The sequence below is a fragment of the Myotis davidii genome, unplaced genomic scaffold (assembly GCF_000327345.1).
Source record: "Myotis davidii unplaced genomic scaffold, ASM32734v1 scaffold345, whole genome shotgun sequence".
Lineage (NCBI taxonomy): Eukaryota > Metazoa > Chordata > Mammalia > Chiroptera > Vespertilionidae > Myotis > Myotis davidii.
The window spans coordinates 423,674-436,112 of record NW_006296540.1 but is presented as its reverse complement, the minus strand read 5'-3'; the positions used below and the strand labels follow the sequence as shown (position 1 = coordinate 436,112).

Below are 12,439 nucleotides of genomic sequence, written 5' to 3'. Positions count from 1 at the left end.
AGTAATTAAATTTGACGAGTTCTAATTTCTTGTGCCTCTGAAGAAGAAAGGTGAAGTAGACCTGGGGTAAAATACAGCTTTGAAGGTAGATCCTGCAATGGTAGCACAGTGCTTAGTGATTATAGAAAATCAATGAGTGATTTTGAAAAGGAAAAAGGAAACTAGGAAGGAAGGGAGTGGGAAGATTGGGAAGTGGGGAAGGAGGGGGTAAGGGAGAAAGGGAGGCAGGGAGGGGAACGGGGAGGGAAGGAAAGGCAGGGAAAGATTCCTTTGAGAGACTAATTAAGCTGTCCACTAGATACCAGGCTGAGTGCCTTGAAGTGGTGAGTGTGAGGAATGTGTAGGACACTAACAGCAGCTGCTGTGTCCCTCTTTTAAATAGCTTCACAACAACTTCCATCATATTTCACAGGCCAGATTTTGTTCCATGGCCAGGCCTAGCCCCAGAGGAGACTGAGAAATGTAGTTGTGTTTTTAACTGGACACAATTCCACTCTGAATAACATCTGAGCTCCATTAGTATGGGAGGAAGGATGAATGTTGGGTGGGCAACTAGCCACATAGGAGATAAGGATAAGGTACAGATTTGGAAGTTATCAGAACAGGCTGGCATCAGAAGGTTCATTAGAAATTTCCAATATCCAGGAAACAGTATATTTCTTAGTTTTCTAGCATTGGAAGAACAGATTTTATCAATGTTTGCCTAATTTTTTGCTGTAAGGATCCAGTGAAATAACTGGCTCTAGTTTTAAATAGAAAATGGTAAAATGACTATCCTCACATGCACTAACACTGCAGTCTCTCATCATATAGACCTTTTGGAAAGAGGGAATTTTAGTTGTCCTAGCAATTGGCTTATAGAATCCAACCTAATGCATGTGTAGATAAACATTTGTTTGTTATTAATTGTATCATATCTTTTTATGTAGTAATGTGAAATATTTCAGATATATGTTTACAAGGATAGTGAAGTTACTTATGCTTCTAGATAATTATAAAAATAACCCTGAAGAAAGAAGGTTAGTGCCTGCTAGTATTTCACTGTCTTCTCACCTCATTCAATCTGTGAACCAAGATGTTACTTAGGATGTGATAGTTATTTTAGAAAAAGTTTACCTGTAATGTAGGTATTTTAACAGATCTTCCATTCTTTTCAGAACATGAAAAAGGAAATTTTAAATTTGTATGTGTCTAGAATTATAATAAGGTATTGATAGAGGCTTGGAAGCTATCACATTGCATTTTATTTCTATAAAAATCTTCCTTTGAAGATTATGATGAAGGCTTTAGAATGAGGCCTTTGTAAGTACATTGAAGCTTGGTTTGTGAAGTAGTGGGATTTATATCTCCTCCACACCCCAACATTAAGGTTATTGCAAATGAGAGAGAAGAATGGTCTGAATATGAGCCACCATCTCAAATAGGCAGTAAAAATAGGAGTTGTAATGTTGCTAAGAGAGCAAACACTAACATGAAGTAAATAACATTTTTTGGACAACAAGAAAAGTGTTTGAGGAAGAGCCACTTTTAGCTATAATTCTGTAATTAATTTTGAACAAGGGCAACCATGAAACTATGACCTAAAAGTCAAAAAGTAATAACTTTCACTGTACTGTTTCAGGAGGCAAATGACTAAAGGGCAGGCTGACGTCACAGACGTGTCTGCGGAAGTGGTTCTGGGCTCCTCCTGGAGTCTCTCCCACTGGGCTCTGTTCGCGTTTCTCGTGTGATACAGCATTTGATGTGCAGCACAGGGTGTGTGAGCCACCGCAGAAAAGTTAAACTACACTTACTAGTACAGCTAAATGGAGAATAATATAACTCAGACAAATGTACATGCAAACATTTGAGAATGAATTTCATTAAACTGTTTTGAAAAAGTTAAGCCCTAATATGATTGCTCATCAGCCTTTTGGAAACTCATTTTCTTAAACTCTTCCATGTCCCATGAAATGGTCTCCTCTTACTCTTTTCTCTATGCTTCCCCTCCTCACTCCTTCCCCTTCCTCTATGCTCACTTCCACATTTGTCCTTTAATCCTCCTCTTCTCTTCCTCAGCTGAAGATCCATTTCTACTCAGACATCTCTCATGTTCCCAACTGAACTCACTTTTTTATTTTTTATAGACCTTTAATCCACTTCTACTTTCCAGATTGGTGACGGGTAGGCTGACCTACATCCCAGCTTCCCCAGAACAATCACTGTTTACACCTGTTTTGCTGGCATGATTACTACAAGCGCCCTTTTCAATTTCAAAATTGTCCTGGTTTCAATAGCAGGTTCTATGGTCACCAGAGCTACCTGTCTGACGAAGGTTTGCCTTATAGGAAGCTGCATGTAAGCCCATTATGTTACAGACCTCTGGCCTGACACATAGGCCCATGTATCTTACCCCGCCTTTTCACTAGGCATGACTCTCTCCACATTCCATTCCCCTGCCCCTTCCCACAGACTCGCCACTACTACCTCCATTAAAACATCAGCTTTCTATTTTGCCCTCTCTTTGTCTCCAAAGTTGATATCGTGATATTTTGACTCTAGGCTCACCAGACTGGTTATCATGCTACAAGTCTCAGTGTGCCCCTTCCCCTCTGGTTTAAGGCATTTAGACCTCTGGCCTGACCTGGATCCTTCTCTTGATTACTGCTCCCAAGGATAAACCCAATAAGTAGTGAGGGCTGTGGTGTGTGTGTTTTATTGTAGTGTGTTAGACACAAACCCCCAAAATAATAAGAGCCATGGTGTGTGTGTCTTAGCATAATGTATTAGACACAATCCACCCAGTCTCCAGAGCTGAGAGATTCAGAGGATTTCTTTTAATTTTTAGCTCCTCAATCAACTCTTCTAAAGTTGGAATAATAAGGTATTTGATGGGATGTTGTGAGAATCCATGAGAGGAAGTGCAGGAAAATAATTAGCATAGGGTTAGCATTTGACTAAAGGAACAAATGAAAATAGAAATAATGTTAGTGCCCATATCTGAGAAGGGGGCTAAACTAAGCCCTTTGTGTTTTATTTTATATTTCACTAGATTTGGGAGCAAATATTGATGCTACTGAGACAGCTGCTGCTATTAATTATTTCTAAAAACTGAGGAGAGACAGGTATACAAGAAGATGGGACAATTGAATGTTTAAAGGAGATATTAAATTTGACCCCGAAATGAGTTTGATGTAAAAAGGAATCTTAGTTAAGACTCTGGAAGAGATTATCAGTGGTTTATGAGCCCCCAGCGAGGAAGCAGTGGCCGCTGGATGCAGCAGGCACACACCTGCCCACAGCACACTAGACCCTCCTTGGTTCACAGGTTCATATGCTGTGCACCAGGGAACTCACAGAAAGAGCTGTACTGGGGCTCTGGCATCATATGTTGCAGAGCTTTTCATGACATTTTTATGGGGGGAGGTGGAATTGTAAGGTTAATTAAGTGGATTTGCATCTGATTATAAGGAAAGGCATAATCAGTGGATCACTGTCACCTGAAGGGCGTGGTAGTGGAATGCCATAGGCTCTGTCCTCCATCTCTTCCTTCATGGCATTGTACAATCACTTGTATGAAAAACGCATGTATATATAAAACAAGTAATGTTTATCAAATGGGCAGCTGACACAAACTGGGAGATATAGTGAATATAATCTGACAGAAACAGGATCTCAAAATGTAAGCTCAGATGTTACCTCATTTAGGAAAGCTGCTGTGATAGCCTACCATCCAAGTCTGAATTTAGTACCTGCCTTTCTATTCCCTTCCTATTCATCCATCTCTCATTGTTCCTGCCTGCCTTGTAGGTGTCTACCCACAGGCCGTTGATCTTCTGCCTCTCTCTTCCCAGTTCCTCACACAGTGGACTGCAGCCACTTAATGAATATTTGCTTCATTAAAGAACCAGTCATGATGAGCCACACTGAGAGGCTGAAACTATCAAGCTAAATTTTAATAAGGAAAATATAAAGCCCTTCCCTTGTGCACCCCCCCATAACTAAACAAGCACAAGATAGTGACTAGGCGGCTTTACTCATAGTATGTATGGCAAAGAAATGAAGTGTTTAGACAAGGATAAAAGCACCTTGAAAAGTATGCTTTGCCCTTCTCCCCTCCCCAATTCAAACTGATCTTTATCTGCTTGAATAAAAATATATGGCACCTAAAACAAAGGATGTGAGAGTCCCTCTCCAAGCTGCTTAGATCATGCTTAGATCATACAGAAAGTTCTGAGTGGCATATTTCAAGGAGGAAATCGGCAAACGGGAACATACTCAGAGGAGAGTAACTGGGAGTTATGAAGAGTCTGAAAGTCTTACTGTAGTCATTCATTCTTTCACTCATTTAACTCATGTATATTAAGCATCTAGTATTTTCCAGGCAGTATGCTAGATAGTGAGTGGTAGAGGAAAAAAATCTTATGGGCAATTGAAGGGAATAAACAAAGACCACCAAAATGAGAACACATGAAGCCATTTAATTCAGCGCTTATTACAGAAAGGGAGTCAGCCACCATCACTTGCATTTGGCAGAGACTCAAAGGCAGGCAGGAGAACAGAAAAGCTCTATGGTGAACAAAAAGCTTCAGGTTTGCTCCGATTGGAGGCTGCTGGCACAGAGAACCTGGAGGCCAGATGTGAGAGTGGGGCATCTTACATGATTGATTTGGGAAGCATATTTGGCTTTCTCCAGTTGGTCCTGATTTGGAAGTAGGGGCAAAAATTAAGGAAGCTGTCAGTCATTGACCAAGTCCTGACCATTCTAGGACCATTGCAGTAGAGATTATGGGTCTGAGTCTGTTGTCATGTGTTCTGGCCATTGTCTGTATGTTCAGCCTCTGATATGGAGCACCGAGGAGAGAAGATGCAGGAGAACCTGGAGGTACACTGGTAACTGTATTCATCATACTGATAACTGTGTTATTCAAGCACTCTAAGTTTGACTATATTGAAGAGTCCCGATGGATCGCATTAGGACCAGTGGATGAAAGAGTTCTTTAGTACAGGAAATAACTTTTAAAAACTCACCTGGACACGATCTCAGTCAGTGGTTATCTGCTAAAGGAAGAATTCAGATGTAGGCTGGATGATCTTGTGGCAGTGCTACTGCAAAACGGATCACAAACCTTAACATGCACTAGAATCACTCGATATCTTGGGCTCTGTCCTAGACCTGCTGAATCTGATCAGTGGGGTATGATAGATGATTCTCTTAAGAAACGTTTGTAGAAGATATGCAGACATTGTGTGGGTAGTTGGACTAGATGGTTGTAAAAGTCCTTTCACCCCAAGAGTGAGTATACTATTCTAACTTTTACATAGCATAGTCTTTTTTTAAAATATATTTTATTAATTTTTTACAGAGAGGAAGGGAGAGGGATAGAGAGTTAGAAACATCGATGAGAGAGAAACATCCATCAGCTGCCTCCTGCACACCCCCAACTAGGGATGTGCCCACAACCAAGGTATATACATGCCCTTGACCAGAATAGAACCTGGGACCTTTCAGTCCACAGGCCAACGCTCTATCCATTGAGCCAAACCAGTTAGGGCAACATAGCATAGTCTTAACCAGAGAACAAAACATTCATTCATTTAACAATATTGATTGAGAAACTTACATTATGCCATACTTTCTTTGGGCCTATATTTTAGTTCCATTAGCATGCTGCATTTCAGTGGTTGAGCATCGGCCTATGAACCAGGAAGTCTCAGTTCCATTCCTGGTCTGGGCACATGCCCTGGTTGTGGGCTCAGCCAGGGGGTGTACAGAAGGCAGCTGGTCAATGGTTCTCACTCATCATTGATGTTTCTATCTCTCTGTCCCTCTCCCTTCCTCTCTGAAATCAATTAAAATAGTTTAAAATAAGATAGTGATGAAAAGAACTCATTTGTTCATTTTGCAATGAGCATCCATTACATGCTGGGGCACTGGGCTGAGTTCTGGTGGGATAGTGATAAACAGACTGATATAGTCCTTTCTTTTCAGAGCTTATACTAGCAGAAAAAATAAGCAAAGTGTATTTACAGTAAAGGCTGATACATGTTGTTATGTAAAAGAAAATGGTGTGAAAACTATTCCTTTTTTTCTATTTTTTTTTTTTATAGAGGAACTAGTACTTCCTTTCCTCGAATTTGTTTTAGGTTTTAAGTAAAACTTAAGTCTTTGGGCCTTATCCCAGGAATGCTAAGGCTGGCACTTTGTATTTGAAACCTCTCTGCTGTTGAATAAGCATTCAAAGGGACATCCCTTGTCTGGGTTGACTCTGGGTATTTTAGAAAGCAACTCCAGAAATTCTGAGTTCTCTGGGTTCTAATACCTGTTCTAACCCTATTGCAATGGAGCTAATTTGCATTATATACTTCAAGCAAGTTCTTATTAAAAACACCACCACGTCTTTTCCTGTGTGGAATGCAGGAAGGGGCTTAACATGGGAAGCAGCTGCCTACAATCCATTTCTGGCTCTGCCGCTAATTTATGTGTGATTTTGACCTCACTGGGCCTCCGTATTTTCAAAATGCTAAATGATCCTTAATTACCCTAAAATTCTGATTTGGTGAAATCAAATGGAGGAAATGTCAGTTTGCACCTGCCTCTCCGCCTGACTTTCCCCAGCTACACAAATATATCAGAAGCCCATCACCAGCATTGAATGGATGCGAAATAACTTGCTTTTCTAACACGGACAAGTGTGTGCTGGCTGGGCTATGCTTCAGCTTCTCCGAAGGAGAACCCGGCCCGGAAGCACCCAGCAACCTCTCTTCTCACCAACTCTCAGTCTCCATAATTGTAGTTATTACCAAGGGTTTTGTTTCAAACACAGCAGACCCTCAGAGACCCGAGATACTGCCACCTCTGACTAACAGTATCCCCATTGTGTAAAGACTCCCATTCCTTTGCCCACACCTGCCTGATCAGATTCCTTCCAAACTGACATTAACCAGATCACACCAAGTTCCCCTCCTGGAGCAGCGGCCCTGGAACCAGGCAGTACCCTTGAACCTGGCCCTGCCTTGACTGGGCTTGCTCTTCTGCCCCTGACAGGCACAACTGAAGTCCCAGTCTGCCTGCTGTCAAACCTCAAGCTATGATGTACATAGGTACATGGATATTCACATGCAAGAACATGGAACCACTTTTCATAATGAGAATTTTCCTTAGAATTTGTATGCTCTAAAAATGCTATTTATTTATTTATTTATTTATTTATTGAGCTGACTTTTATTGCAAACTTATTTCTGACATGACCACACAATGCGGGTTAGATTCCCAGTCAAGGGCATGTTCCTGGGTTCTAGGTTCCATCCCCAGCAACCAGTCGATGTGTCAATGTGTGTGTCTCACATCCACATCAATGTTTCTTTCTCTCTCTCCCTCCCCCCCCTCCCTCCCTTCCATTCTCTCTAAAAAAGTCAATGGAAAAATATCCTTAGGTAAGGATTAACAAAACAAAGCAAAACAAACAAACAAAAAAACACCTCTAGCTTTCAGGCTTATTCCTACTTACATAATTTAACAATTTGAAGAACTAGTGATTTATTCAGAGCCAGGTAATAATTTTTTCTTAAGCTCACATTTAGCTTTTTAAAAATGTATTTTACTTTTCTATAATTGGCAGAGCTTCTCCTTGTGAGGCTGAGCTTCAGGAATTAATGGAACAAATTGACATCATGGTCAGCAACAAGAAATTGGACTGGGAGAGGAAGATGCGAGCTTTGGAGACAAGGTTAGATCTTCGGGATCAAGAGTTGGCAAATGCACAGACTTGCTTGGATCAGAAGGGTCAAGAGGTACTGAATGTTTGTATTAATAAACATTAATTCTCAGACTATTATAAATAGTACTTAGTCTATCAGACTATTTTTCATTACACATCGTTTTTATGCAGCATCAGCAATAGCAATTATTGCTCAAAATCCTGTCATAATGTGCTAAATGTGTTCTATCAAAATAAGTGACAGAGCCTAAACCCATAAAAATGTGCTGATGCAGACAGAAATATAGTATCAATGCCATCTAGGAAAGTAAGCATTCAGTACGTGCGTGCAATAAATATCGCTGGCAAGGTAACATGTCAGTGCTTTTGCTGCTGTAGAAACATGGTTGTCAAAGCTGGGTCCTTGGAGGGCAGAGTTCAAGAGCATTTGCACTTTCTAATCCACTAGAAAAATATGTCCTAAAAGAAGTGGAATGTCAAGAGTTTGGTGAAGGATGTGTGTGTGTGTGTGTGTGTGTGTGCCTGGCACCCACACAAGAGGCGATCCCTCAGCCCCTGGGAGGCCGCTTAGGCTGTAGCAGAATGTGTGATGCGCTCAGGCCTGCAGAGGAGTTCAGGAAAGCCACATGCTTTACCTAAGGTGGACTTCCGTGTCTGTGAATCTTTCTTTGGGACGAGGCAGAAGAGAAATGTTTACTAATCAAATATGGTCGATGTGTTCAGCAGCCACTTTCCTCCCTGTAGAGGCCTCTCCCTGAATTTGGTTTCTGGCACAGCTAGCGATGTCATTGTTGGGTGTAGTTGACTGAGTTACCCGCTCCCGTTTCCCTTCACGGTACCTGTGCGAGGGCTATTCTCTCGCTGCCACACCTGTACTGGCACAGATGTGTAAACAGATGCCTCCCCTGCTTTCAAGTAGACAAACTCTGTAAGCCAAATCCTGTCGGACATTTTTTTCATATGTTAGTTCTTATAAAAATGTAAGGATTATTCCATCGTCCTGCCAAAGCAGAGCTCCCACGGAAGGCAGCGGGGCTTAAAGGAAGAGCTGAAGAGTGCCGGTAGGGCTTCTGCCCGCGTACCGATAACGTAAGCCCGCCAAGAAGACTGTGCAAAGTAAATCCCACACCTTAATATGAAACGCGAGGTGATGAGGGTCTTCTGCCAAACATCCAGACCGTACTGTCCCGATTGTGCCCCGTGGAATAGTGCCAGCAATGTTTTTTTTTGTGAATTTAATTATTAATGGCTATTTTAAGCACTTTAGTACAAATATTTATGCTTGGTCTGGGACAGCAGTTTTATTTGAATTGTACCTCTCTTTTGCACATTTTTTAACTTCGTCAGGCAAAATTTAGTAAAAGCAAAATTAAATTTTATTCTCAATGCAGGTGGGATTACTTAGACAGAAGTTGGACAGTCTGGAAAAATGTAACTTAGCAATGACACAGAATTATGAAGGACAACTGCAAACCCTAAAAGCTCAAGTAAGGAGACTCGTTCATTGAATATCACACATTTTGATATATGTTTTGACCTCAAAAGTTGTGTTGACTTTATTAAAATGGATTGTTTTAAGTGCAAGCAAAAGTTCTCATATTTTAACTGGAGGTTATATGTTGGGCCCTGTCTTCCGCTGCTGTAGATGCATTGATTTTGTCTTTTACTAGATTGTCCGCTCTGTATCTTCTCGTTAACTGTTAGCACACTGCTAGACTAATAGCATTCTGTTTGTCAAGTGGCTTGTTGGTTAATTATATAATAAATAGCTATGTGAACAACAACTATAAAAACTAAATTAGTATTTTGGAGTCATTACTCCCTCATAGGGAAGTCCTTTTTTTCTACGGCAGTTTAAAATGTGCACATTTGCTATTATGAAGTAGATCGTTGACAGAACAAAACTGGGTTTTATTACTTTGTTACTGGGAGGCTGTTTCAGAAATGATAGGGCTCTGCACACTTGATGAGAGGGATACTGCTTTCTTCCGATTTATCCCATATCTCCACTGGGCCGTAGAACAGTCTCTCTCCCCAACCAAGATAACACATCAGGTGATAATCATCTGAGCATCTCTGGGCTAGTAGATGATACATCCTTGCTTACTTCATAAATGAATCAATGGAAAATATGCTTTGATCATGAAATTGTATTTTACAACCAACATTTTTTGGAGTGCAAAGATTTCATAAATGATAATATAGTTAAAGGAGCCCAAAGTAGCTAATGCTCTTCCTTAAGTACCCTTTTAAGGGAGGTTACCAGCCATAAATATTGGAATAGGAAACATTTGATGTCATGTCATAGATATGATCTTATCAATCTTAGACATTTTGCCTGCAATTTAAATAGCTGCCACTAGGTGGTAGCTTGAATTATGAAACATGGTTTTTCCTTGCTAAAACTAAACATTTAACACTTATTGTGAATCAACCTTGCATTTTCTATAAAGATAAAGCTCTAAAATTGCAACATAAATATGAAATCACAATAACTGATCTGGAATAAGTTTGAAAATATATAGATACAAGTTGAGCATGATCTCTATATTATATTTCACTAGTTCAGTCATGCTTGCCAAATCTTTAATTTCTTGCATGTTTTTTTAAAGCCTGTTGTTAAAATGTTTGGGGCCTTGTTTACAGGTATTGAACAATCATTTAGTATATGAATCCTAGACACGTGATGCTTTGCTTGGCTGCTGGCTAAACAACAAATATCTTCATTGCAATTTCACAGAAATTTGTCCTGTGAAAGGCTAATACTGAGGGTGTAGAAAATGTCTACTCCTCTGCTCCTGGATAGTCACAGTGCATATTAGCATATTAGATGCTGTGAGAAGTCCTGCTTTGAACACATGCATGTAGCCTTTCAAATCCATCATCTTCCGAGCATATCTGACCATGGAACCCTTTTTATTTTTAAACCCAAGCCTGCTAATGCTGTAGCACAGTATTACAAGGTAAACACCGTCAACAGGTGTTTCAAAGAACACACTTTGGAAGCATTACGTTATTGTTGAACCACCTGCTCCCACTGCTGTTTTTGCTTCTCTTTTCTTCTCTGGTTAAAAGAACGGAAAGAAGAGAATTGGGGAGGGCGAACAGAAGAGAAAGAAAGAGGGGAGGAAATAAAAAGACAAACAGAAGAAAGTACTCTGTACTGACTTGGTTTGTATAATAGCTAGTAATATGTCATTTTTAACCAGAAAGTGCTGTCTTGTGGCAAACATGCTTTTGTTCTTGCTAGCTTACTCTACTGCTTCCTTCTTTGAAATTCCTGGTTTATTTACAATTTCATTTTTCTAAAATACATTAAGGATACACTTTACTGCACTCTGCCTCGAATAGCTCAACTCTGCCAAAGCTTTCTTGTAGAAATTGCTTTTTTTTCCAAGGGGATATTTTCTTTTCCTTCTAACCATAATAAAATTGTTATATATATAAATTTTTTTGAGATTTCCACTTCTATAAACCTGGAGGAGATTTACTTTTCCCTATCTGCCCTGTTAAATGCAACTAGAAACCCTGGACATTATTTATAACAGTATAAGGAGACTCCGAGAGGTAAAGAGAAGAGACAATTAGGACCATGGGACCCAAGGAACAACATGAGAGTGAGTTCCCTGGGATCTCTATTTTCCTCTTATGTCCCAGACTGAGTAACAGAGAAGCCAGCAACCTAGACACTGCAGTGGGCACAAACAAACAAAAAGAGCCCCAAAGATAGACTTCTCTCTTCAGCCAAAAGACCAATGAAAAGATAGCCTCACAAGATTAAACATGATTACTGCAGCCAAACACACCAGAAAAGAGACTACAACCCCAAACCCATCCCACCAGCAGAGACTCAGTAGACAGACTAGCCCAGCCCAGACCTTCCCCTGCCTGGGAGGTATCAAAGAAGATGGACTGAAGAGCCAGGAATTTCATTACCACTGGGCATTAACAAAGCCATTCCCCCCACCACCACCCAACCCATAGTGTCTGTGGAGACCATGTGAGAGCCTAGATTCCTATGCTCATCTGCCGGTAATGACGCATGCCTCCTCCTCCTCTCGGGAGTGGTATGGGGAAGCCTAATGAGGAGTCAGGTTGCTCACCACCCCTCTGTGGTAACAAGGCTACCTAACCTCACTACAGTATCCCTGAAGGCCATGTGAGAAGCAGTAACAAGACACCTACATGCGAAAACAGATGTTAGAATTATCTGACAAGGATTTTAAAGCAGCTAGTATAAAAAAGCTTCAATGAGCAAGTTACAAACATACTTGAAACAAATGATAAAGTAGAAAGTTTTAGCAAATAAGTAAAACTATAAGGAACAACCAATTATAAATTTTGTAACTGAAAAAATACAATAACCAAACTAAAAAAAAAAGTCAATGGATGGGCTTACAAGCAGAACGGAGAGGATAGAGAAAATAATCATTGGAAAACAGCAAAATAGAAACTACCCATCTGAACAACAGAGAGAAAACAGATTAACAGAAAATTAACCTCCAGAACATGTAGTACTATACGAAAAGACTGAAGATCTGTGTCATCAGAGTCCCAGGAAATGAGGGCAGGGTAGAATGAGAAAGTATTCAATGAAGCAATGGCTGAAAAGTTTCAAAACTTGGCAAAAGATGTAAACTTACAGACTCAAGAAGCTTAGTGAAACATGATAAACCCAAAGACACGTACACCAAAAGAACACATCATAGCCAAAATTCTGAAAACTAAAAGGCAAAGAG

General features: G+C 40.3%; 1 protein-coding gene across 1 annotated transcript in view; it reads left to right on the top strand.

The window, feature by feature from the left end:
* CCDC67 (coiled-coil domain containing 67) overlaps positions 1-12,439 on the top strand; it is a 75,738-nt gene that overhangs the window by 8,792 nt on the left and 54,507 nt on the right. Inside the window, exons 2-3 of the mRNA XM_006771940.2 lie at positions 7,602-7,773; positions 9,092-9,187. Of these exons, the coding sequence (XP_006772003.1) occupies positions 7,602-7,773; positions 9,092-9,187 (268 nt within the window). The remainder of the gene's footprint in view (positions 1-7,601; positions 7,774-9,091; positions 9,188-12,439) is intronic.